This window comes from Vanacampus margaritifer, chromosome 11, assembly GCF_051991255.1.
Source record: "Vanacampus margaritifer isolate UIUO_Vmar chromosome 11, RoL_Vmar_1.0, whole genome shotgun sequence".
NCBI classification, from domain to species: domain Eukaryota; kingdom Metazoa; phylum Chordata; class Actinopteri; order Syngnathiformes; family Syngnathidae; genus Vanacampus; species Vanacampus margaritifer.
The window spans coordinates 12,024,005-12,051,997 of record NC_135442.1 but is presented as its reverse complement, the minus strand read 5'-3'; the positions used below and the strand labels follow the sequence as shown (position 1 = coordinate 12,051,997).

At 39.9% G+C, this 27,993-nt stretch overlaps 2 protein-coding genes and 1 long non-coding RNA gene across 4 annotated transcripts; 1 reads left to right on the top strand and 2 right to left on the bottom strand.

Moving 5' to 3' along the window:
• The first annotated feature begins 5 nt into the window (after positions 1 to 5).
• On the top strand, positions 6 to 2,233 carry LOC144060345 (uncharacterized). Its single transcript, XR_013295906.1, has 3 exons — positions 6 to 118; positions 1,601 to 1,717; positions 1,865 to 2,233. It is a non-coding gene; the product is annotated as an uncharacterized LOC144060345 (long non-coding RNA).
• LOC144060342 (epidermal growth factor-like protein 6) lies at positions 1,347 to 27,863 on the bottom strand. 2 transcript variants are annotated; one of them, XM_077579783.1, is made up of 14 exons: positions 27,839 to 27,863; positions 27,718 to 27,757; positions 23,600 to 26,645; positions 8,270 to 8,380; positions 7,316 to 7,408; positions 7,104 to 7,223; positions 6,889 to 7,008; positions 5,560 to 5,694; positions 5,351 to 5,473; positions 4,205 to 4,450; positions 2,826 to 2,900; positions 2,406 to 2,501; positions 1,840 to 2,102; positions 1,347 to 1,715 (listed from the first exon to the last, which is right to left on the bottom strand). In XM_077579783.1, exons 1-14 carry the CDS (start codon positions 27,844 to 27,846, stop codon positions 1,608 to 1,610), a joined length of 4,584 nt encoding a protein of 1,527 aa, XP_077435909.1. In that variant the 5' UTR covers positions 27,847 to 27,863; the 3' UTR covers positions 1,347 to 1,607. The 2 variants fall into 2 exon arrangements, with proteins under 2 accessions (XP_077435909.1, XP_077435908.1); XM_077579782.1 differs by lacking the exons at positions 23,600 to 26,645; positions 27,718 to 27,757; positions 27,839 to 27,863 and adding an exon at positions 10,129 to 10,372 and having other exon boundaries at positions 8,270 to 8,376.
• On the bottom strand, positions 21,384 to 22,379 carry tmsb4x (thymosin beta 4 X-linked). The gene is made up of 3 exons (XM_077579789.1): positions 22,302 to 22,379; positions 21,799 to 21,909; positions 21,384 to 21,730 (listed from the first exon to the last, which is right to left on the bottom strand). Exons 2-3 carry the CDS (start codon positions 21,896 to 21,898, stop codon positions 21,705 to 21,707), a joined length of 126 nt encoding a protein of 41 aa, XP_077435915.1. The 5' UTR covers positions 21,899 to 21,909; positions 22,302 to 22,379; the 3' UTR covers positions 21,384 to 21,704.
• Positions 27,864 to 27,993: the final 130 nt, after the last annotated feature.

The window sequence follows — 27,993 nt, the reverse complement described above, 5'->3', positions numbered from 1 at the left end:
ATCACCGCTCTTGTAGACGTAGCGACATTTTTGATTTGTGCTTGCTCCATGCCACAAGATGTAGCTGTTTGACATCCGATACACATGTTCATATGTAATTTCTACGCTACGGTAACAAGTAAGGAAACCTCATTTGGATTTTACAGCAAAATAATGTGTAAAACAATAAACTACATTTCTTACGAATTCACGAATCCCCCCTGGTGGAAGGATATTAGCATTTACCTTACCTGACTCTACTGCAAAGTAGCATCATTTAACAGTTGTCAGAAATTGAAACAATAACTCAGTAGTCCAAAACAGTGATTACTAATCTTTATTGAGCCAATCTTAGGCCATTCCACCAAACAAAAATAGCACAAAAATGTTTTAATGTTTTTGTTTGAATGTTCACAAAACTCCTTAATTTAAGTGTGGGCCTGTTAAGTAGAACACAACTATTTTTGTTGTATAACTGAATAGCAAGTGGATACACACTTATATGTATGTACCTTCTGCCATCTAGTGGAAGAGCACTTAATTGCTCTCTCTGTCACTAGACGCCCCTACAATGATTAACATTATTTGAACTAAAATAAAATTCAGACCAGTTAGGGAAGTTTGCAATTTTATAACAACCCTGTGCAGCATGGTGTAATAGTGGTTAAGGTGCCTGCCCCAAAGTTCTGCACTTTGAGATTTTAATCTGCCCTCCTATCGTTGTGTAGGTATTGTACGGGTAGCTACTCAGGCTTTCTCCCACATTCCAAATGGGCCATTGAAGACTCTAAATTGTCCACAGGTGTGGCGGCCATTCCAGGGTGTTCCTCGCCGCTTGGGTACAAAATGTATTGATGGGTGGATAGTTGAACAGACTAAAAATGAATTAATAGCACATGTATGGTCAGTGGGCGGTACGGTGGATTGACTGGTTAGCCTGTCCGCCTCCCAGTGCTGTGGACGTGAGATCGAGTCCGGGCTTCGGCCTTCCTGGGTGGAGTTTGCATGTTCTCCCCATGCCTGTGTGGGTTTTCTCTGGGTGCTCCGAGCTCCTCCCACATTCCAGACATGCATGGCAGGTTAATTGGGCACTCTAAATTATCCCTAGGTATGATTGTAAGTGCGGATGGTTGTTAGTTTCTGTGTGCGACCCTTGTGAGGAATAAGCTGTTAAGAAAATGTATGTATGTATGGTCAGTTACATTTAATTTGTAGACTACAATTGATTATTGGTATTAAACTGAGATTGTGCCCGATGCATTGTATTGTATTCACAGTACAGCCACAATGAGAGACTGAGATAGAAAACAAGAGATTTAATGTAAAACTACAAAGTAATGTGAAAGCAGAATTTACAGCAGTAATGCACAGATAGTTTCGTTAAAACCATGTAAACTAGCCTGTCTTCAAAAACTATTGATGTCACACCGAGTTTCAAATGACACAATAAGAAATTTCATTTAAAGCAATCTATTATACATAATGACTGAACATGACCATTAAATGTTGGCCTTTTAGTATTTTAAAATCTTTATAAAATCAGGTCATGACATTTCAGCTAATTGTTGATTGTTAGAATATGGTAACTTTCTGAAACATTGTTGATATGACTTTGGTACAGCTGATTCTTAAAAGATTGGAGAATCATCTTCTTGACACGGCCCTGAGGTCAACACAACATTGTCCAGCCCGATCTCCCCTTCAACGCCTCTCCCGCGCTGAGCTTCAAAGATGACCTGTAAGACATTCATTGGTATCATCTGCAATGTTACCTTATGTGTCTTTTTTTTTTTTGTCACAAAATCCTTCTGGCTGATTGTTTTGAATAGTGAATTGAATATTGATCACCAAATGACTTACTGATTGTGGTGCTTCCTCTTTCCAGGCCACAGTAAGGAGCTCCGTCTGCCATTCCTGATTCCTGCTGTGGCTCTGCTCCCAAACCGGGTAAGCGTTGTTATCCAGCAGCACCCTGAGCGTGCCCACGTTATGACCAACCACACGGTAGCTGAATGTCAGGCAGAAGCTGCCCTGTGTGGTTCGATCACTAAGCAGCAACTTGAGCTTGGCCACGTCCTCCTGCTCTCCTTGCAGACCACTCATAGACATGTAGTATTCAGCACCTGAAAAAAAAAAGCTCGGGATTCATACTGTTGTTCTGCAACTATTTGCCAGTGAACGATATATGTTTAGTATCTTGCTGCATGTTGCATGTGCCTCCATGTTCGAGGAAACTAAACAGCACCTTTGTTGACATTTTGCAGCTCCATAATGGTCTCTTAGTTTTAAAATCCAGTTTTGCTTCACGGAAATTGGAAATAAACAGTACTAATACCAGCACTGTCTTCTATCTAATTGAACTAAATAACTAGTAAAGTAATCTCAGACCACTATTTGCAAAAATACGGCATTTGTCATTTTGTTACCTCTGCCATGGTAAGCTACGCTCCAGTCCATGTCATCACTCTTGTCTTGGACCCACTCACATGCTCCCTGATCAAAGTTGCAGTCCATGATAAACTCTAGTGTAAAGAAAGACAAGTTATGAAATTATCCCATTTGTCAGATAAACAATCATTATGCAGTGATATAACTCAGGAGAACTTTGAAGGTGGGTTTGTCGAACAATGTAGTCTCATGAAATGGGAATATTTTAGTCTTTTATATATATGTTTTTGTTTTTATATATTTTTTATTAACAGTAGTTCTTTCATTTGTACAGATGGTATAAACAATAATTATAGCTATATTATCATCGGATTAAAAAAAAAAAAAAAGGTCCTAATTATGTTACACTTTTAAGTTCAAATGTACAAATGTATGAAGTAAACATGTCATTTTTATACCTTCCTGAAGTGGTGCGGTTTCAAACTGTATGACTTCTCTGGCTGGACCAAAAACTGATTCAAAGTCCTCTGATGCTACATTGAGAGATAAGTAACAGGTATTAGTGACCGTTTATTGTGGTCTCATTAGAAAAAAAGATGTACATGATACATGTAAAATTGGTCATTTGACTTTATCACATGCCCTGGATTGGCTAGCAACCAGTTCAGGGTGTACCCCGCATACTGCCCGAAGCCAGCTGGGATAGGCTCCAGCACCCCGCGACCCTTGTGAGGAATAAGCGGTTAAGAAAATGGATGGATGGATAGACTTTACCACACCATATATGACTTGATCATACAATGCAAAAGCCATACTGTGTCTTTCAACCAGCAGGTTTTGACCTGCCCTGCTGTCACTCATGTCTTGAGTGGACAGGAACTATACTTCAGGATACAGCCCCCAAGCGTTGAAGGTCTCTTCTTGCAAACTACCCCCAAGGCAGGCGGCTTTAGACATTCAGAAAAGTGACAGCTGGGCTTATTGAACCTGAACACCCTTAAGTGGTCTAGTGCAGTGAAAGATCTCCAGCGCTGATGACAGACCTTCTTACTAGGCGTCAGTCTGTTTGCACAACAGCTGTTTTGGGGAAAGCGTAATAAAAGGCCTCTTAACCTTCTCCCAGGGTATGGGAAGTTGATCCAGGACGAGGTGTATCACTCAGCTCTCACTTGCCAAGAGCAAAAAAAGTAAATCCTCTCCAGTAGGTGATGGATGCCTTGAGGCCAGTCTCTTGATATGTAACCTCTTTCACAGACTTTTCTGTTTCCCTAAAGATTTTGGCTGAAATGTGACCTATAATAAAATGCATACCTCTTGTGGACCACACTGTCCACAGTTTTCTTAACGATGGCCTCAATTTCTTGACAATATTAATTTATAATCTTGCAACATGTGACTGTCACAGCAGAATTCCTCCTGTTCATTGGTTCTAGTCAAGACATCAACAAAATCAACAAAGCACTTTCTAAGAAATGAAGTATTTTGATCAAATTCTCTTTCCCTTTAAGAGCAATGAAGGTGGTTTTGGAAGTACAAGGAACAAGACTGTCTTACTTGGTCAAAAACCTTAGGCCTGGGTTTTATAATTATATCTGGATGATTAGGGGTGTGCCATCTAAGGCGCCTTACCATTCAATTCACTTTCAGGCTGCTGTGATTTGATTACTCAAAAATGATCATGTTATTAACGATTATCACAATTATTGATTCATCTCACTTTATGACTTCTCAGAAACTCTCTGTCAGATTGAATTTCCAAACTCACCCTTTAAATCAACCTATAGCTTGTGGTAAGTGGACGTACAGTTACAATTTACACGGAACAGGAGCCACTTACCGAAAACATCTCCTCTTGGATTGAGCTGGTTGTCTTCCACTTCCTCTTCTTCTTCTTCTTCCTCAGGAAACGTGTCCACTGGTGTCTCAATTGGCTTGCCAATGTGCACCTCTTCATCATAGTCAAAAGGCTTCTGGGGGATTCTCGGATGCGGGGTCACAATTTGTTCAGGGATAGTGTTTTTGATGTCCTCATTCTGAAGTTTACCTCCCAGATTTCCTCCACTTTCTTCGGAGTCTGGTATGGCTATAGGTAAAAAGAGGAACCAAATGGGACTTCAAACATGCGAGGGACTTAACAGTGTTTCACAGGTGTTATGCATCAGTACATCTTCGGAGTACCTTGCATACTACCGTTAACAGCAAAAAGCAAAACTACATCAATCATTAACATGCAATTGAAATGTTATAATATTAAAGCAATTCAGATTTGTTACCTGGTTACAAAACATTCTATCACACAAATATTTGTACATATATGCACAAAGGTCATGCATTAGTTTACAGACCTGATATCAAACATAATGTGCTGTGAGACAACATAACCAGCCATGAGCAGTCAAGAAGATGCGTTCTCGGAAAGAGTTGAGAAAGCAGGTAATTAATGGAGTTGCCGGGTAGGGAGCTAGCAGTGAAAGCAGGGTCTCGGATTCCACACAGTCTCACCATTGAGGACATGATCTGCACTGCCTTTGTTTCCATTCCATGAGTGCTGATAAAACGGCTTGACTATAAGAAATAAAGGCACCTTCATTCACACCAAGATCCTCCGCCTGACGGTCGATTATATCACTCATACTGTAAATAAAACATCACCTGGACAAAGGCTAATGAGTCTTCCCAATTTTCTTCAGTTGCCAAACAGTAACATATTTACTCAAGTGTGCTGACAATCTCTGGCTCTCTCCTCCTAACATCTGCAAAACTTTACTAAGTGCAGAAAAACAGTCTTGGACAGACTGATGATGTAATAATATTCAAACTAAAAATATGCAGCCGTAAAATGTCTGTCAGTCCAACAGAGTGACAGTGAAAGAAAGGCATCTGTTGTTGGACACTTTGCATGAAGATTTAGGACATATCAAATGGAACCCCTGAGACTAGTTGGTTTGCAATTTTGTATAGCATATCATATCTGAGATCTCACCAGAGCATTCAAAGCCATTGCCTCGGAAGCCTGACTTGCACCGGCACTTGTACGATCCTTGAGTGTTCAGACAGACAGCTTGATGGCTGCACTTGTTGGTGCTGGATGCACACTCATCTAGATCTGGAAATCAGAAGAAGGAGGTTTGTACCTTGAGGACCGTAAACAACCACAGATGTTAGCCCAGAATGATCTTAGTTATACCTTACCTACACAGTCATATTTGCCATCGACATATTTCAGATCAAATCCATCCTGGCACTTGCAGAAGTAGCTGCCGAATGTGTTCACACATTGCCTGTTATATGGACAAAGGTTGCTTCCAGTAGCACATTCATTAATATCTGCAGGGAAGTCAAACAACATGACAAGTCACTAGACCAGTCATAACATTTACTTCCCCAGATCAACTGGTATCAACTGGTTAAGATTTGTTTCCTCCTCTTGATGTTGATGTGGACCAACTGCAACCTATAAATTGCAGCGGCCGAGTTGGCTATTCATGCAATAATGCTGTGGAAGTCACATTTCTCATATACTCTGCTATTGTGGTGACCCACAAGGAAAATACTTTCATGCCTTTGCTACAAGAAACATCATACTGCCACAAATGTATAGTTCCTTGGTGAATCCTCTGTGGGTCACCACCATATATTTTATGATTGCTTCATGCCAGAAAACTGGACAATGGGAAGTAATTGACCGCCAACCTGGACTGATTATAGCCTGATTTCATGCATGCGGAAATCTCATGTCATACAATATTAGGTCACAACAGAGATACAGTACTATATGTATCTGTATTGATTGGTTATACAACACATTGTCAACACTGTAGTAGCTTGTTGAAGCCATCAGACATGTTTTTTTTTGTATGGTTGACTAGAATATTTTGATATTGTATGGTGTGGGCAAGCTATTTAAAAAAAAAAACATGTAGCATTAGCGTGTGCATGATTTCAAAAAGACAGTGAGACAGCATTTTTTCCCCCCATAAAAAATGCTGTAAAGACAGTGAGACGGCTACAGTATTTTGCCTTCAGGTGAGGTACTATTTGTCCAGATGTTTACTGTCATGAGTGCATCTGTCTTACAAGGTTTATGCCTTGTAGATGCCTGGATGGTAGCTAGGCTGGAGTACGAACATGTACAACATTTTTGTTAATGTTTGTTGGCTCGGTAAAGGTTCTCAAATGTGTCCAACTCTTTTATCTCTGTCCCCATGTTTTAGTAGTCGCCATGCCAAATTGGCTCGGTTTTAGCCCAGGAAGCGCTATAGAACTACAAACCTAATTGCCTCCCTTTGATTTACCAGCCAAGCATGCAATAGCCTCATAATAGAATCTTTATAAAGTTGTCCACTATGCATAAACCCCCAATCCCCAATGCATTGGAATCAAGCCAAAGTCAATTCCTTCTCCCCATTTGTATCCTGAGTTTCCTCTTCTTTTCCTACATCTTACTTTGGTCTGTCTTTGATTGCACCATATGTTAGACAAATGTACAACAGCCTCTTTGAAATTGCCTTCTTTTCTCACCTACGCAAGTTCTCTCATCTGGTGCCAACTGCAGCCCCGCAGAGGGGCAAAGGCAGCGAATCTCCCCCTGAACTTCCTCACAGCCATACTGACAATGAGCGATCAAGCAGGTCCTGGAATCTAACATGCATGTTCACAAAAACACAGAAAAAAAACCCGTCATGAAAATCTTACACATTTACTATGTGCAAAGAAAGTAGTTGAATGACACTCACTGCCGCACGATCCATCAGACATCAGGGTGTATCCGTTGAGGCAGTAACACTTGTAGCTGCCATGTGTGTTCATGCAGCGATGTTCACACGGCCGAGGGATCAAGCCACATTCGTTCAAATCTTGAAATGAGGAGGAAGTATATATTTTTGATTTCTTCCAATGTAAGCAGCACATTTCAATCCAAAACTCATGGCCGATCATGCATATTCACCCTGATTGCATGTTTTTCCAGTGTATCCCAGGAAGCACTTGCATTTGTTGGGACCAACACATTCACCGTGCTTGCAGCCTGGCTCGCACTGAGCTGGGAAAACATTTAGCATTAAAAGCAGAGAAATGGATGGATTCAATTTAAACCACGTGGAGTATTTCCATGGTTTCAGACAAAGTTTAAGAAAATAGACTTTTTGTGTAGATAAAAAACGATAATAAGAACCACAATTCTCAGACTTTAGAGTCTGTCTGTGGATTTTTATTGGACCTTAGGGATGGCCTGACTTTCTCTCAACCCTTCACTGGTTTGATCCAGATTCTGGATGGTGTAAAATTGCAACATTAGATCTGTAACAGAGGATAATGTAACTATATTTTTCTGCGGAATATCGCAGCAGTTGTGTTTTCACACGATTAGATGTTTGACAATGTGAGTGGCAGCATCTGGTGTGCGTATATAAAATGCTTGAATACAGATGGATCGACTTTGTTTCCCCCATTCTGTGTTGGTGCCGTTTAGACAGAAGAGGGACTCAGAAAAAGAAAAAAAAAACTGTGGAAATGATGGCTTTTACAGGTTGTCTGAAAAGGGTTTTTGTGGTTTGATGTGGCTGAGTTAAAATTCTTCCGCACCAAATTCCAAATCCACATCCTTTATGGACCTGCTTGTTCTTTGAGGCACAGTGTTCACAGAATGGCTTATACCAGATGGTACCACAAAGTTGAAAGCATACAATTGTCTGTATGATTCTGTTCAATACGGATTTTGTTAGATTAAGGAAGAGCAATGTCAACAAAACCCAAACTAATCATTCATTATGATTAGATCGGTCTTCATAAATATATCCAATGTATCTTATATGAAGATAAGACATAGTGATGATAGCTTGGTACCATGTTAGTGAATGAATGGAAATCAATATATGGATCAATCAACCTTGACCTTTCTTACCCTCACACTGGCCTCTGCGATTTTTTTTCCACCCATAGCAACACTCCAGCCTTCTGCCATAGCGACACACACCTGGTTGGTTTCCAGTAGAAACTTGTCTGAGCTGGCTATGTAAAGGAGCAGAGAGGTTCAACGTAAGATGTAGAATACTATTGTCGGTCCAGTATTTATAGCCCACATGTAGAGTTTGCGTTTGGTGCTTGGAAGAAATTGTTCTCTGGACAATGAAACATAGCTTAGTGGTCCGTGTAAGCATATCGAAAGGAAAAAAAAAAGGAAGAAAAGAAGGATACCAACACATCCTAATGGTAACTAATTTGCAGGTTTTTGTTTTGTTTTTTTTGTTTTTAATAATTATAGCAGTGGTGTTAAAACATAGTTAAGGCATCTCCTTACATGTTCCCTTTGGTGATAAAAATAGAATTCCCCACGGAGAAACTATCAGTTGACAGGATGTTGGTTATAGAGGGTGAAAATCACCCTAATTAGACTCTTCCTGCTTCCTGCACCTTGACACCTTATGCACCATCTCATTACCTCTGCCTCTACCTCTGTGTTAGTTTGTAAGTTTGTACTTTACGAGCAAAACTATAGATTTTGGTGCAGAGCCAGGGTTTTTATTAAATATTGTCATTGTGAAAACTGATCAGCGGTAGAAGTTGGTCACGGCAGTATAATAGGTGGTACAGGTTCAGCATTGGTGGATGGAGGTCTTCATGCATTTTACGGAGTGCCACTCTACACTCCAAAAAGAGTTGGGTCAAAAAGGAACTGATGCACCACTTGGGTCAATTTGACCCAACTTTCTGTTTTTTGGGGAGTTTTTTTTTTTGGGTTTTGTGCAAAACCAACCCAAAAAATGGGTCAGATTGAGCCAAGTAGCAGGTTGGTCCCTTTTTGACCCTACTGTTTTTCGAGTAAAGTGGATGTTTTTTTTTATTTGTTTTGGTCCACAGTAAAAACTCATTTTTAGAGTGTACAGTACTTTTTTTTTACTTTTACTTTAATGCGGGAGTTGAATCAGAACCTCCAAAACCAGAACAGTTGGGTCAAAAATACTGTAACCCCAAAAGGGTCAAAAATTGACTTTTTCATAACCCTAAACGTTGGCTCTAATTAATAACCCATAAAACAACCACCCAAATTTGATTTGTTTGTAAAATGTCCTGTCCATCCGTTTGTGACTTCTCGTTTATCTTCTATGAGCTAAGAAGTTGGCTGTTAACTTGCAAACAGATGGACAAACAAACTTGAGTATTGTGGGCCATTAATTTATGGCCTTGGCGGAGGTCTACGTTCCACTGAGTGATATTCTAGTGTGCTCTGTTTTTGTCCGTCGGAATCTTCCTTCGCTTCTGTGCTGGCATCAGCATGTCAGGCATCACATTTAGAATAATGTACAGTGCAAAGAGATCAGATTACATTACACGTGTATATTTATAGCCTGTAGTAAATAAAGTTACACAGATATTAAACATCTTAAGGAATGCATAAGAGTTTTGGGGTGTCAGGCAGCAACCCCTTAAAATCAGACTCGGCTCCGGCGGGACTTGAGGAATACGAGACAGGGGTTAAATCAACCAAAATAGCCCATGGGAGAGTGACAGGTGCTCTTTAGGTATTCACCTCCTTTGCCCCATTTAACCGACAGTTGAAACAGTGTAAGCATGTAAACATGCCATTATAATGATTAAAAATGTTTTAATACTGCTGTAAAGATTTGAAAAATCGGTTGGGAACATACCAAGTTCGGGTCTGTTTCTGATTTGACCCAACATGGTATTCTTAAACCAAATAAAGCATCAGAGTTAATGTTGTTTAAAAGAAACATCTAACCCACAAATGCTTGATCAACTCACCTCTGTGCTTCTGTACCTTGAGTTGAGATGTGAAGCAGGAGCAAAAGAGCACTGACCGCAGTGACTGGATTCATCGCTGGGTGTTCTCTTCCTACAGACTGGCTTTTGTGTTGCTTTTAAGAGGTACACGGTACTGCTCCTGTGCATGCACGGATCTCTCGCTTTTCTATTTACACAATGTATGCCGTATCGCATTTACCTCCACAACAAAGGCTCCTCCAGGGAAGGAAAAAAAAAGTATTTGTCTTCAAAGCTGCAGCAATACTCGGTGTCTCATTTATTTGCTCTCTCCTCTCTGGAAATATAGGAGTGAGGAGGACTAGGTTGGTTGTGCAGTAGGGGTGGGTTTGTAAGCGGGGTGGGGATTAGGTCCCCTCAGTGAAACTCAATACACATACCACATGGAATTCCTACTGCAGGTCTAAAGAGAGGGTGAAAATAACACAAATTGATCCAGTTTTTGTCTTACCTGGGAAAATGTTATATGCCTTTTTGTCTGACTAGTGTTTGTGCTTGATAATGGGATCAGTTAATTGTTGAAGTAACCCCACTCCTCTTACACACACTTACACACAGGCCTCACAAGTTTAGTCCGAAACGTTTTTAATGGGCTCTCACACGTCAACATCTGGTTCTCTCTAACCTCAAAGATGAATGAATTTATGATTTAGTGGTAAATTGGTAACCAGCTTCAATGGTCATAGTTTTTGTAACTTGTAAACCACATCATTATGCTAAGTAGGGCACTGAAATGATTTCAGAGCCACCAACATCTGTTTTACCTGGCAGCTGTACAGAGCAGATGGAAATAAAATCATTTCAACTTATATTTACTAGAGACTTTAAATGATCTATTCAATTTTAAATACATAAAAAAATAATAAGGAGAAATGTTATTTATTGCCAAGATTAATATTTTAAATCAAGTAACTGACACATTGATGACTGAATGATCTGTTTAATTGACCTAAACTCTTTCCAATAATTTTGGCACACAAAATAATTCTCACATCATTGATTCTCACCAAATATGAACTTGAAAATCCTTGTAAGATCAAAATCTCAAACTGTTGATTTGTGATGGCATTATTTTTTAAGAAATGAGAACAACATGGATGAGATTATTAAAACATCGCTGTGAATATAAATTTGTGGCGACGGGGTTGGATATTTGGTTGCAAGAAAGCAATTCAGGGTCATGTGAAAAATGTCCTGTGTTGCTTCAGCAGCTATGTGGGGTTTTGTGGCTTGGCCCCACACAATACCTTAAGTGTGGCTCCAGTGTAATTTAAAGGCTGCTAAAAGACATCTGGACACCTAATTTCATATTGCCAAAGTTCACTTCAAGGGTAGCTCGGAGAAGTAAAACTGTCAAAAACATCAAAAACTTACCATCAGCGACTGACAATAATTCACTTAGTTTTAATGAGAAACATAAAAATGAGTCTTGATAGTTTGACAATGTGCAATAAAATAACATAAAATACTACTACTAATAATAATAATGCATGCATAGTGTAGTAGAACCATTTTGAAAATTATCTACTGAAGCCAGAAGGTTGGGGAACCTTTTTGCATGTAAGCCTATTGTACTTTTGCTTTGAGCAACTTGAATTGCACAGCTTACTGTTAACCAGTAGGGGGAGACCTGTGCCAACATGCAGGAAAAAAAACAGTTGTTAGCTTGTTGGGTGCAGTGTTTTGTCAAATGGGTGGCAAATTTGAGAAAACATGAAACTAAATGATTTGACTGTGGACCTGTTAGAGCTTTTGTATTGATTTTGTTTTACAGTAATTATTACGTGTGATGTTAATACAGTTGCAATTATATTTCTTGGCAGGGAACTTTTTGTTTGTCACACTTAATATTTCTTTGTACTGTAGGCCAGTGGTCCCCAACCTTTTTTTCACCACGGACCGGTTCATACATGTCCACAACTTTGGCGGACCGGCAACCCAGTGGGTGCTTGGCTGTTCGTCGGCTGATTAATAAAAGGATGAGAACAAACACAAGTCCACTACCATAACAAGGGTAACAAAACGCTACTGAGATAATTAGCATCTTGACATGTGTCAAGAGTCCGTCGTAAACAGAGAGAATCTGGTCACTTTTCAAAATATTTTTAAGCCTCGGCTAATCAATTAACCGGAAGTACAGTAAGTTTTTTTTTTTATTCTTTCAACTGTGCGGCCCGACGCGGCCCGGTCCAAAGGTGCCCATGGCCCGGTACAGGTCCACGGCCCGGTGGTTGGGGACCACTGCTGTAGGCTATACCATAACTGTCCAGTGAAACGCAGGTGTCTCCAACAACAACAAAAAAGTGGCAATACTATGCTTTTCAATGGACAGCATCGATTTGGTTCAGGTAATTTACTTTATTGCAAAGAAAGGCGGCCATTGATTGTGTGTTGTTTCCTGTAGATGTTTTAAAAGTGTTTGATTAAAAACCTCTAATGCATCTGCTATATAATATAGCTGATATTTATCTGCGCATTTGAAAATGCATGTTGCAAATAACTTTGTAGGCCTTGTTAAGCAAAGCATTACATAGTGGGCGCCCCAAACCCTCCACTAGAACTCATTCAGACAATTGCAGTGACTTAAATACACCCCAAGCTTTCAAACAATACGTTCTAATTTGATAACGCATTGAATGGCATTATCGGACTCTATGCTTCCCAGTCAACATGGAGACGCACTCATCCGCTCTGAATGATCAAGAGCGAAGCTTTTACTATAAAAGGAGACACATGACAGTTGATGGGTGACTTTGTAATGTGCGTACGCAACCACATCCTGCTCTCAGCGGGAGACACGCACAGTCTGCAAGACCGTCTGAAATAAGAGTGTGCTAATAAAATATACTTAGAGCTTATGTACTTTTAGCTTAATGGAGGCTGAAGTTTGTGTCACGTTTTTATCTTTTAACTCCCTCCCAAGTGTGAAAAGTTACATTTCGACCAGTTAGTTAGTTAGTTTGCTGACTATTTGGAACGATTACGCAAAAACTACAAAACTAATTTCCATTAGCAAATTTCGCAGTTACAGTCCACATGTATTGGGGGGAGTGAAGCAGTGACTAACCTTGGTTAGGGTACCCTATCCTTTTTTATCACGCCCCTGGATGTGTGGTGCACAGGTCAAGAAAGAACCAGTTACATACTGGTGAGATATAAATAAAGGTGCAGACATACAGGAAATTGTTTTTCCCTGCTTTAGTCAATCACAAAGTTGCACACTAGCTAAGAAACATACAGACAAGTATGACACTCCACATTCCTTTTTGTCACTTTTGTTAACAATTTGGCCTTGGAGGCGGTCTGCACGCTAATGATTGACATTCTAGACAGTGGAGTAGCAGGTAATGCCACTACCCGGTACAAGTCTAACAAATTGTGAAGTCATACAAGCTAATGTGTAATGTAGTCTAAAACTTTGTGCAGAACTATATATATATAAAAAAAAAGGCTTCTCGAATGGTGACAAGTCAGAGTGCCTTTTTAGTGGCTTTAAACTAGTGTGACCTGGGAGCCCCCACCCCACCTGTGGGTATCATGAGGTCATCCCTTCCCCCCTTTAACATGACTCCTGTGATGGCGTAAGTGCACTCTGCGTTTTGTCCGCAGCTGGACGTCGTCCGCCTCCCCTCCTCTTATTCCAAATACAGCAGCAAGCACAGTACACCGCAGCGGGGGATGAAGGGCTGATGAGGAAGTCTTCCACTCTTCCTGGGGCTTGTTGAGTGACTCATGAGTGAGTTTTCTTTTTCACTGGCTTTCCCGAGCTAAAACATGAATTAATATTAATTTTGTCCAATGCCAAGTGTTAACACGACTTGTCCCCACCCCCCAACCACCACCACTTTTTCTTTTTTTTGTAGAGATGTTTGTGTCAGGAGTGATGCTGACCTTTCCCGTCTCACTACAAAACAACAGCAAATGTATTTTGGTGAATTGCCTTTCACTTCCGCCTTTGCGCTTCCTGCCACATCATGACACATTGGAACCTCAAAACCTGAATGCCCCCATTGGTCGTATAATATACAACAAAACTAAAAATATTCCTCAGAGGTCACACAAACACATAATAATTCAAGTAAATCTCATGAGACGTCACTGGAGCTGAGCTCAGCAATAACAAAAGATTCATTTGCTTTTTATTTTGGCAACGCTCATCATCAGTAGTACTTGTCCCAATTAGGGTTGTGGATAACTGGAGTGTATCCCAGTTTCCGAGATGTCTTTGAGTGAGAGCACTCTGGTCTGGTCGGCAGCAAAGCGCATACAGACAAGTGACCATTCTCACTCACGTTCACACCATTTGACAATTTAGATTTCAACTGTCACGTCTTTTGAGATGTTGGAGAAAGATGGAGTACCCCAAAAATAGCAGAGGGGTACTAAACATGCTCCAACATACAACTTAACTTATTGCCTTCTTTATTGTTGGAATCATCAGCTTCTTGGTGTGGCTGCATTGTTTGGTTTTAAGTGTGTGTCCATCAACCAAGCCTTATTGAAAATGAAAAAAGTTTCATTTCCTGTTTCTGGCCGGGGCTGAGTTTGTTGTTCTTGCTAAACTGAGCAGTATTATCTTTGTAACGTCTGAATTTTTTTGATAAAGTTCCTGCACTAGATATCCATTACATTCCTTTTTAGAAATTCAACAATTGAAGTGTTTCTAATGTTTGTCAGGCACTTGAAATAGCCTGCAAAAAGAGGGATGGTCATGAAGACAGTAGTCACAGTTGAGAAACTTTGAACCCAACTCCATCCTGATGCCTTACACCACCCCAACATGTGCACACACACCAAAAAGAAAAAAGAAAAAAAGGAAACATTTCTTCAAGTATTTGCAAAGCATCGTACAACGCTGTCAACACATGCCTGTGCTCATCATGCGCGCTTCTAGTTTAGACATGTTGAATGCAGACGAGCACATTCTTCAGATGGTCGGCTTGCACACACAAAAAAATGTGTTGCCTTTACTGAGGTCACTGAAAAATAGCTGCACATTTTGATATAATCTGCAAAATAAGGCCCACTTAAACTGAAATCGAAGCATTTACAGCAATGTCAGGTGCAAACATGTATCAGTGTATTGTTTTCACATTCACCACTACTGTTAATTCACCAGCTGTGCTTTGCATTTTGTATAAAGCCTTGAAACCCACTTCCCGTTATGCAACATGTCTGTGTGCAACAGGCAAATGACTGAGTTGTGTGCTTGCACCATGAAAGAGTTGTAATTAAATGAAGGTGAAAGCCTTACTAAACATGATATTTTTATTCTAATTGTGGTCCATTGCAGTGAAATGAGGAGTGTCTGAATCCATAAAAGTTATATTTGGTGGTGAACAAAATAATCTGCCATGGACAATTGACGACAATTGAAATGCATTGGAGATGGAAACAAAATTAAATGTTGCTTCACTTCAAGTGTTTCCCACACCATGTTAATACTTGGGCGGGCCACCCAAGTAAATTGGCCACAACCCAAGTAGATGTAAAAATGTAACAAAAATATATCCCCAAAAAAGTGTCGCGAGCAGATATACCGCATATAACATTAGTTCGCCGTCACTCACTTGGGGATCATGAAGTTAGAGGAGACGCAAGTAGCAGGACTGAGAACACCCCACTATTAACAGCATCCGTGTGGAACGCTCAGTAGTGGTTTCCCCATTCTCATACGTCACAGATTTCACATACAGATGTGTATCTTTTTGTTTTTTGGCTCTAAATTATCCCTCACTCTGGCCGCCACAATTAAAAAAAAAAGCAAGTTATTGTGCAATTGAGAAGTCCAGTAAAGTGTTGCATATCTTGCGGCATCTGGTGAGCTCCAGCTGTGCCGCCAGACTTCCACCAGGCGTTTGCATCAGATTCATTCAAAGGCGGTTGTAACAGATTTATTCTATTTCCATGTATTTTAATGGGAAAACTTGCTTTGGCACACATTTTGGTTAGTTCCGGAATGTGTTAAGTTCATGAATCAATTTTCCATTGTATGCTGTATTGCATCATCTGCGTTATAATCATCACCTGTAGCGCATCACCTGCGGGCAAAAGTCAAAGCTTACAAATTAAATTCTCACACAGACCACAATGTAAGTCACAATATGACTGGTTACACTCATTTGGGTGGATCATTACTTGTATGGAGGACCAAAAGTGCCAAAATTAAATAAATGAATACACCATTAAATAATTAAATAAATGTGTCATGAAATAATTAAATGTGACATTTATTAATTAAATATGGAATTAAATACACCAATAATTAAATAAATGTGTCATTCTTCCTCTTTGCCAAAAATTCTCAGAAAATATTTACCTGATAAGCTAACAGCTAGGCTAGCTTATTTTTCTTCTTCTGGGTGGCCTGATGTGACTGTACATCAGGTTATGTAGTATGGACGACAAGGCTTTTGATCGACAATTTGTTGCTGTGCTGCATTGGTCATCCAAGTACACTAAACACTATAGGAAAAATACGAGAGGCGTCTCTCACAATTGAATAAATCACTTCATCTGATGTTAGGTCGCAGATACTATAGAAAATCGTTGTTACTCAGTGATTTTCGTCATTGACTAGTCCCAATATTAATAAATCACTTGGTCAGTGTCGGCTGCAGAGGTCACACATTTACATCAATCAGCCTGTCAAACGCACCATATTCTACAAAGCCCTTTCTTCACTAAGGAAAAATCACCTGATCAAAACTGTCCTGCAATCTCTGTCTTCCCCATTTTGTACACAGGGGCGTGATCGCCATTTCACTTCCTCCTGTCTTTCTGTCAGGCCCGTTCAGTGCTATTGTTTCTTGCTCAAGCTCAAGCTTGAAACACTTGCTCTAGTCCTAACGCGCTGTGCATACTATATGGAGACATTAGTGGGGGTTGGTTGCCGCGTTCACAGCTGGAGAGCTACCGTGCACACCAGGCTGATGTCTCTCTCTCCCTCTCTCTTCCTCTTTCTGCTGAGAGGTTGCATGCACATGTCACTTTGAATCACACTACACCGCATTGCCGCCAGGACACATCTGCCTAATTCATACTTGGATTGCAAAAAAACCTTCTAAGAGCAACTCAAAGAAGATGAGTTTGTTAGCCTCCCACTAACTCGCAGCTATGTGTTTCAAAATGTTGCAAATATAATTTATTCTCATATTTTAGGTTGACATGCTGGAGTATGCATATACAGAATAGTATACAAAATGTGTGACCCATTTCGTTTTAGGTTCACGTTTAATGAGGTTGCAATGTAAAAAACGTTTTGGCTCACATTTCCGCGCTTAGATAATGTGCGTCCCTGCTGAGACGGTTGAGTTCAGCTTCAGTTTGTTCCTGTTTTCTCATATACGCTGTCTGTTTTTTGCTACTTTCCATAAGCTTCCTTTTTTTTTTGTACCATCATGCTTCTCTTAATAGCAGCTTGTCAAATAAATGTTCAATTGCGCTTTTGACTTTCAAAAATATTGTCATTGTACTTGAAATAAATACAGTTAGGTCTAGTGGAATTTGAACTCTATAGGACTCTATTGGTCTGGTGTCCAAACTATGGCCCGTGGGCATTTGCGGCCCACCATCCGATTTTCAGCGACATGATAAAAAGATACAAAAAAAGACTCCTAAAATCTTAAAAAATAAGAGACAACTGTTATGTCACAGTTTCTCAAATTAACTAGAAAATACACATATCAAATTGCTGGCTTGATTGATTTTAGCATGCCTTAAAACATAACAAAAAGAAAATCAAGGGAGCAAGGATTGACAGTGTTGTCATCTGTTCAAACCTGTTTTGCTAAATACTCATATATGTACCCTCAGGGCAGTGGTTCACAGCCAAAGGGCTGTGGCATCTTAGTGTGTCATGAGAAATCATCAGCAAATTATCGAATTTCACTTTTTTTGTCTGAAAATTATTATTAATTTCAAATGTATCTTCATTTATCTATCTATAACAATAATAATGCATCATATTTCCATAGTGCTCTTCTAGACACTCAAAGACGCTTTACAATGGAACAGATACATTAGTCATGCCCGCACGCATTCTCACTGTGGTGGCGGTAAGCTACTTAAGTAGCCACAGCTGCCCTGGGGCAGGCTGACATAAGCGTGGCTGCCAGTGTGCGCCTACAGCCCCCCCGACCACCACCAAACTTTTGCACCTTCCATACATCAATGTGATTAGCACTGGAGGCAATGTGTGTGAAGTGCCTTGCCTAAGGACACAACGACACATGACTTGGGGAGAGTGGGGATCAAACAGCCGACCTTCGACCCGTCTTTACACCCTAAGCCACGGCCAGCCAGCAGTGTGTTGTGAAAGGCAGAATAATTAAATGCTCTTCCATTCGCATGCAACCATACAACAGAATAAATCATGACTTCCTGCGACCCGGACTCCATAATGAGTAATTCAGTTTGTTAGATGAGATGGTCATTATTTCAGTCATTTTGTATGGTGGTGACTTAAAGATTTGGAAACATTGCCTTAGTGAATACATGTGCCAGGCTGCCCATGCTGTGCTTGGGCCTGCTTGTCATCTGAAGTCCTGTATGTTTCGTTAGTGTGCTCTGTTGTGCAATCAAGTTCGGTACCCGTCCCCTCCTTTGGCATCCGCTTAGAAGAGGTGGGGCCATGGCCCGGCATGATAGGTCATGCACTCTCATATGTGCAAGCACAGACAACTCATGTAATGCCAGCTATTCATGATAACTGATAACATTGAATAATATAAATCTATCCAATGACTGTAAATAATCCACATATTCAGAAAAGTTCACTCTGCACGTTGTCACATCCAGGCACATATGCACACGGCATATGAATAATGCAATCACATCTCTCGCTTATATTATTCACGATAACCGTCACCTCAGTAGAAATAAACAAAACGACTTGAAATAATACAAAACAACAAATGTGATGGTTCTTCTTGTGAGTTATTCCTGATAACAGCCACCTTGCACAAAAGATAATCCACAAAGTCAAGGAAGTTGCAGTAATGCAGCAAGTAAGTGCCGGTATTTGCCTTGACATTCCAAGTGGTGGGAGGCCTACGGAAAAAGGTCTCGGGCCACCATTTGTACCGTATACAAAGCCAACTTTTTGCTAGACGCAGTCAGAGGTTAGTTGGTTTTCATTTACTTAAAAAAAATAATAAACAGCTTCTAAGATGTTTAAAGACTTTTTTTTTTTTTTTAAACAAGTTGATATGATTCAGGGTTTCGGAATGTCCCGTCTCTCCACAGACTCTTCCTCCCTTACTTAGTGAGTTCTTATGTTTCACATAACAAGCCAGAAAGCCCCTTGGCTGTTCGCCTTGCTATGCACTTCGGTACTACAAAATCCACCAAGACAAGAAGTAGGCGTTTATTGTCCATTATGTCAAGCAGCCTGTAGATAAGAACAAACTGGTTGGGCAACTTCTCTTGTGGATTGAGGTAAAACATTTAAAAAAAGCTAGTTCTTATCAAACTCAGTACTAAGGCCATTATTTGAGTGATATGTCTAAACAAATCTTTAATTAAACCTGAAATAAAGCACTAGGAATGTCTCGCTCACACAAAGCCATTGTAGTGACTGGATTGGAGAGCTCACACCCTCAACTTTTGTGTCCACCAATCACACAATAGCGGCACAGATTTTTCCCACCACCAGTATGATAATGAAGACAAAGAGGAATTGTTCTGTTCTTGGTGCAGCGCTAGCGACAGACAAGACAGAATGCCTTAGTTTTGGATTTTAATCGCACCTTCGCAATATGCTGCAAATATGGTTCATCTTTAATGTATAAATAAATTGTAGTGGCATGACTGCATTGCTGCGAACCACTTTGACTAGCTGTAGTTCTGTAGATCACTGAACTTCTGCTGTCTGCAACCATTTGTTAAATTATTCCTCTGGAGGTGTCTAATTGGATAGAATTGAATTTGTTTTCTTTATTTCCAATATGTATTTAAATAACGATCAGTGACTCGCATGTGAAATTAATCTGTAGCCTATATATATATATAGATATACAACCTTGTCTTGAATTCCTTATTGTGATGGTTTTTGGACTCATTTCCTTAGTGTGTTTGCCTGACTTCCTGTTCCTGTTCCTGTTCCTGTTCCTGTTCTAGCTTGCAGTTCAAACAACTTTTAAACAATACAAAACACTTTTGTTAATCTTTGTTGTTGCGTCTGCTTGATAGTTCAGATTTTATTCTACTTGGGAAGTTGAACAGCAGATATTTGCTGTGTGTGCTATTTAGAACATTGCTGTTTATGTCAGTCAGTAAGAGAGCAGACTATTTGTTGTCTTGCCTCAGTAGCTGGTTCCTCACCATAGGCATATCCTCCAAGACATGCCTTTACTGGAATAACATTCTTTAGCTGCACCGCCCCCTTCCTCCAAACCTCCCAATTTTGGAGCGAAAGTTTCTTGCAATCAGCTGACCTGCAAACCACAAAACCAAGACGGCTTGTTGGGTGTTCTTAGAACTTTTATTTCTCACTGCTAGGATTGAGTGTTGATAACACTGGCCAACCCCCCACCCCCCGAGTGGCAAATATATTTGAATGGTTTCTGGGTAATTTGAGACTGTTGAATCAGAAAATGAAATTTGTTTTATTTGGATTGGCTCTAGTTTGAGAGATTTTGATATATTTTTTTACATTTAATTTATTGAGAAATTATTTGGAGAAATCAAAAATCATGTTTTATGCTCTACTAAAAGTGAAATAAGCTTGTTTAATTTATATATGTATACACAGAGAGAGATCTAGATAGAAGAACCTAGTTCACATCTCATACATAACATTTGTGTCTCCACGGGAGGAGATCCCAGCTGTGTGTACAGGGAAGGAATGGCGAGACCTTCAGCTAAAAATACAAAACAAAATTTGCCCTCATACCCGCCATTTCAATTCCAAAGCGGATTTTAGATTAAATCCAGCCCTCATGGGAACAAGGATGAATGGGAATCTGTGTCGATCTCACAGCAGTCTATAGTAAAAGGCACAGCTGTTAACAGGCCCGATGAAGTTACACAATCATCTGATGCATGCACATGATGCAGCGGTCTCCCAACAAATTTCCCCACCCCTTTACACAGTAGTGTAGTTATTAGAGCGTCTCGAAGCTTTTTGCAACAAATTATGAGCCCATTGTATCACATCTAAAATACCTTCTTCCATTGTATCATTTTCACCATTGTTTGCACCAAAACTTCATCCAGTCAAAGTCAGACGCAACTGATCCATTACACATTTTTATTTTGCATATTTAACAAAACATGTATTCCAGATTTACAAAAAAAAAAAAACAATTTCTATGGGAGCATTTCCAGGAATTGCAGAGTGGATTTGCACATCATGAGATGTGTAGTTCTACTCTTTCTACCCCAGGAGATGCCCCCACAGAACAAAACAAAGACCATGGACCTGTGCTAACAAGCCATTCTTCACTGTGCCAAAAGGTTATTTAAAGCCAGGTGATGGGGCGGTGTTGGCCAGTCATTGCAGGTGGAGTTCAGCTGAAGGGCTTGTGGAATGTACAGCACATTGAATTGGTCTTGCTTTACGCCGACTTTTCCTGGTCGATGGCTGCAAGAGAGACATTTGCTCAATATTGATGTGAAACAAACATTTTAGTGAGAAAAATATCCACGCACTCTCTTTAGTTGGCAGCGTGTTCTTCTCTTGGGTCTCAGTCTTCTTCAGCTTGGTCTTGTCAAAGGTTGTGACTTCCTGGATATCGGGTTTGTCGGCCATGTTGGCGTAGACTTAAAAAAAAATAAAATAATAAATTTGCATTATTGAACTGGAGCTTTTGAGAAATTAAGGAAACACAGCATGTGACTGGACAAAGACGCTTGAGTTAAAACGTGCAGATGTGGAACCAACGCCCTTTATGCAAGCTACCCAAAAGCACGCTCCCGAAACTCCTAAACTACACAAACACGCACACTATTAAATTCACGTGTATTTGTGCCTCATTTTAAACATAACTTAAGTCGACTTCAGCTAAGCTGAACATTAGATCAAAATAGCCTTTATAAAACATGTACGCACATACAACGAACGTAGCACCAACATATTAAAATACGGGAGAAAAGAAACCAAATAATTACAAAACGGGCTAAAAAAAAAAATAAAAAATTAAGGCTAAACTCACCAGTTGTAGGACGATGCAACAAGAAACACGCCGAGCTGGAGTAGGAAAAGTGGCGTTTACTTCCGCTAGTACCCTTTAAATACGATGCAATATGCAAACGACCCATGACGTCACGACATAGCTCGCCTTCAAAAAAGGCATATTGTTCGATTTTAATTCTGGATTCAACACTCTTTAAACCCAATGCAAAGTGTGAACGTTTATTTTGTTTTTGTTTCGTTATTGTTGTTGTTTTTTTTCCAGCCGTCATTAAACGAAATCATATTTAGCATATTCTCTCTTCCTCCCACTTGAATTTAATTAAAATATATGATCGTCTCCGTTGTACCAAAGGAAATGTTTTTATTCCACATCCAAATATTCTTAAGTGAACGGCGTTTTATGGTGTCAAACATTCTCGCATTGAAAAATGCAACAGCAGTGACACCGTGTGGGTGAATGGAGTAATGGCGGGTTTTTTTCACTAGTGAGGAGTGTGGACTTCTGTTGTGATTCATTGATGCGATATAAATGAAATCGAATTCAACTGTGAAAAAAACATCCATTTACAACACTATGCCATACATTCAGTGGCTACTTTGTGAGGCGCATGTACACAATGCAAATGGGGCCTAATAGTAGTGATGTGGCATCCCATTACTGCTAGTCTACCTTGAAAAGGACCAAAGAGGAAAAAAGTAAATACAAATAATGAAATTATTAAAAAATTCTATCTATCTATCTATCTATCTATCTATCTATCTATCTATCTATCTATCTATCTATCTATCTATCTATCTATCTATCTATCTATCTATCTATCTATCTATCATCCGTCCATCCGTCCATCCATCTATCTATCTATCTATCTATCTATCTATCTATCTATCTATCTATCTATCTATCTATCTATCCATCATCCATCCATCCATCCATCCATCCATCCATCCATCCATCCATCCATCTATCTATCTATCTATCTATCTATCTATCTATCTATCTATCTATCTATCTATCTATCTATCTGCCTTCCTGCCGAATCAGTTGCCTGTTATAAAATATATATAATTTTTTTTTAATGTTCTACTTTTGTAAACATCTAGTAAAGAGCACAGGCTTGACATGCATGTATTTTCATTTATTTTGTGACTATAATTCTGTTTTTAAAAGATCATAACAAAAAGAAGAAGCGTAATTAGATGAACATTATTTTGGAAAACGCAAGATATCAAAAGACTCTCTCCAAAGCTGCCAACAAGTCACAGACCATTCCCTCGCTGTTGCGGTGTCCAAAATGGTGTCCGGACTGCATCATCTATTTGTAAAGTACATGGAGTAGGTCTTGTTGTACATGACCTGATTGTCCACTCTGATGACATTCCGCAGGTTTTGCCAGAACCATGGCTCGGCGGCCGCCGTTTTGGGCCACTCCACCACACTTTTCCCGCACAACCTCCTCCGGAGCCGCAAGAAGTGAGAGTGTTGCAGCACGGGCTCCAGCATCAGCAGCACGATCACATCTATGTTCTCATCCAACAGCCGTTGATGGGCCAGGTACATGGCCAGCCGGAAGACCCCGGTCTTGACGTAATCCTCTGTTAGGACAAACATGGTTTTGCGGCTCTGTCGGATGCTGTGAAGGAGGTTATCCATCAGGGGCACTCCAGGAAGCCAGTCCCTCTGCTCCAGACACAGAGGAAGATGCTTTTCGCCCTCCTCTTCCAGCTTTACCCTTAAGTTCCTCATCACCCACTCGGAGACTTGTGGATCTTTGGTGTCGTAAGTCACAAAAACATCATAAGCATTGTGGCACGAGTTCAGGGATTGGTACCCCATTAGTTTAGCTTTCACATAGTGTAGGATGTAGGAAGCGTCCCAATAAAATAAGTGAGCACTCGTCACAACAAACATAAAAACAATGATGAAGGAACTTGATATCAACCAGAGCCAAAAAGCATAACTGCCATTCACACACTGGTTGATGTCAAAGTAAATGAGTGCGAGACCCTTTTGGTTTTCTGGCGCATCACATGTCAAATCAGTAGTTAGTCGGGGGATGTGCACACCACTGGTTTCAATCCATAGAATGAAGTCTAACATGTGACAGGTGCACTGAAATGGGTTATTCCCCAGGAACAACTTTTGTATTGGAGATTCCGGTCTCGATTGGAAGGTTGATTGATTAATGAGGGTGAGTTTGTTGTCGTTGAGGAAAAGAGTCCAGAGGCTTTTGGCGCCTTTCAAAAAGCCGTCATTTAAGTGGTGAATGTTGTTGTGACTCAGGTCCAGGTAGCTCAACTTGATGGGAGCATTGAGGTCGATACCTCTTACATCAGATATGGAATTGTAGCTCAGGATCAGACTTTGAAGTTGAAGGAAATGGTTTAGCTTGTCCCATCTGAAGCCTGTTAGGGAATTGCGACTTAAACGTAGCATCGTCAGGTTTTGTGGTAACGACTCATACACCTTGTCGGGAAGTTTGGCGATATGATTATCAGATATATCTAATATGGTCAAATTTATTAGATATCTGAATAGTGAGATATATGAGTGATCCCCTTCTTTCCATAGACGCCCTAGATGATTGCTTTGAAACTGTAGTTCTGACAAGGAATTACTGTACATCTTTTTTGTCGTCAATGTGGAAATAGAGTTATGACTCATATTCAACACTCTCAGGAGAGGCAGTTTTGGTAAAAAGTTTAGATTATGTGTTATACCGTAGGCCTGAAAGTAGTGAGAATTGTAACTTATGTCCAGCACTTGTAATTCCTTCAGCTCACTGAAGGCATTGTCGTAGGCCAGATCGACCTTGTTAAAAGACAAGTCTAGATACGTCAGCGTTGGGATTGAGGAGAACTCTGTGCCGTTAAGCGCTGACGAGAATCCGTTCCCCGAGAGGTTGAGACATGTGATGTTGCCGTAGCCTTCAAACTGCTCCGGGGAGATGAAAAACAGATTATTTGAGCTGAGGCTCAGGACCCGCCCAGAATCGTAGCACTCTTGTTTGATATGGCCGTATGATATCTCAAATAGTTCTCGATAGCGGCTTGCAAATGTTGAAACCGAAAGGTAGCCCTCATTTGAATGTGTCACACTTTTCACCTTAGTCGGATACAGACGGTTTTCTGCAAGATATATAATCTTCAGGTTTGAGAATTTGCTAAATATGCTAGGATCGGAGTGAATGAGAAAGTTGGTGCCCAAGTCCAGTTCAGACAGGTTTTTAAGACCGTACAGAGGTCTAAATGTCTCTGTGTCAATTTCTTGGAATACCAAACCCCCCAAATTCAAAGTTTGGAGGGACACTAGATATGAGAAATACTTTGAAAAACGTAATGTTTGGGGATAGATCATCAGTAAAAAGTTGAAGGAGATGTCCATTTTTTCAAGGTTGGGAAGGTATTTGAGAAATGTAGCCTCACTGGTGATAAGTGTTTGTAAGAAGTTAAATGAGAGCAACAGTTCTTTAAGTTGGTTTAGATTCTTGAACCAGGATGGGTCCATATTTTTCAGTGAGTTTCCTGCCAGACTCAGAGTTGTTAGCTGTACAAGGTCATCAAAGGCGTGCGCATGAATGGCGAGAGACTCGTTTTTACAGGGAACACATGGATAGGGAGCATTTTGACATCTCGGACAGTTCCCTTGCAACTTGAGGACTTTCAATCGATTCATGCCACGGAAATCATCTTTAGATATGTACTCAATTTGATTTTGTCCCATCTTCAGAATGTGCAGGGATGAGGGAAGTCCTTTGGGAACGTTGGTTAGGTTGTTAAAGGACAGGTCCAAACTGTGCAGTTTGGTCATTGGTGCAAAACTGCCTTCCATGATGTTTATATTTGTCCCACAAGGGTTCCAGGAGAAGCAATTCTTGGCTAGCAATAGTCTTGTCACATTTGTCAATCTGATAAAGCTGCTATTATCCAAAGACAAAATCCTGTTGTTGTTTAGCTCGAGGACATTCAAACCAAGAGGTAGTGTGACAGGCAGTGCCGTCAGGCTGTTGCCATTCAGCTCCAGCACACGAAGGTTGGTCAAGTTTCTGAATGTATTGTCATCAATTGTCACTGATTGCCTCTTGTTTGCCCAGCTCAGGTAGATTTGAGTGAGGTTCGTTAGACCGGAAAAGGAAGCATATTTAATATGCTTGATATGATTTTCTCCTAAGTCCAGCACTGTTGCGTTACTTGTTATCCCAGGTGGTATTTTTTGCAGTTTACGCCCTTTGCAGTTAAATATGACCTCTGTGGTATTCCGTGCCATGACAACACAAGGGAACTGGGGTAACATCCATTCAGGTTTACTTGCAACAGGCCAAAAACAAGCACAGAGCAGAAGCAAGTGCACCCAATATGTGGCAGTCTGTAGATTAGAACAAACAAAAACAAAATTAAATCAGCAAGATTAGTTTGAACTAATTCCTGACCTTACATTTTATTTCACCAGGTAATGAACACCTGTTTGAGTAGTACCAACTATGTCCAGTAGATGGCAGTAGTATTTGACATTTTTTTTTGCCCATCCAACCATTCTCTGATAATTAATGTCACATGAAAGAAGAAGAAAAATAAAGTTCAAATTCCAAATTAAGCCTTAAAATTTCAGCATTCTAACTTACGTTCGTATACATTAAAACCTTTTAAATAAAAAGTATAATACTTCCCCTTGGGCAAGAGCGGAAGCACTCACACACTTATAGCAAGTGTGGCATAAAATTAGAGTACTATTAAAAACACACACACACATATATATATATATATATATATATATATATATATATATATATATATATATATGTATGAACTCTTTCGTCGCACACCACACTTTGGTTACGGTTTCACTCAGAGGCCCGAAATAACTGTGAAAAAAATACATACAGTAATTGGCTATGCATAAGTTAATGATACATTTTTAACACCTAAATGAATTGGCAGTCAGAAGTGATAGAAAGTAGTGAGAACAAAATACTTCAGTCTATGTTGTTCACCTTATTTTAAGATGGGGATTTGGTGAAAAAATGCTTGCAATGTTTGTTAAAATTGAACAAAAAATGAAAACTTGGTAGAGATTTTTTGTCAAATTTTTAGGAACACATCCGAATAGCAAGAAACAGTTGATTTTATTTGCTTTTGTGGGTGACATAAAAAGAAGTGGTTGCTCGGATCTAGCCTCTGGGCCTTGAGTTTAGCAACTAAGGTGGAAAAGTTCTCAGGAATGGTAGTGGCTGAATAACTACTACATTTTCGGAGTCATTTTAGTGGGAGCTCCTAAATTCTCAGTACAGTAACAGATGCATGTGGCTCTTATGCCAAGTTTTATTACACAAAGGTCTAAAAGTGATAGATGGATGCATTCACAAACATTTATGCCTGCTTGGCGGAGACATTCAAAATGTTAAAATGTATTTAGAAAAATTTTGATCTGTGACACTCACCATTGCGGATGCTTCACTGATTCCTTTGGAGTCCCAAATGCTACAAAGGCCGGAATCAAATGTTTAAAAAAAATGCTCAAACTTATATTTGTATTTATTGCATTGTTTTTATAAAACTTACCTAATCATAGGTTCCCGAGCCTCAACCAGGCTCCTACGTTGAGTTGTGAGACAGAAATAGAAAAAAAAAATTGCAGAAGTGCATTAGTGCACCACTTCCCTGTTTCATAAAGTGTTGAACAACTGAGAAGTGTTTTATGTTTGATGCAAAGAAGC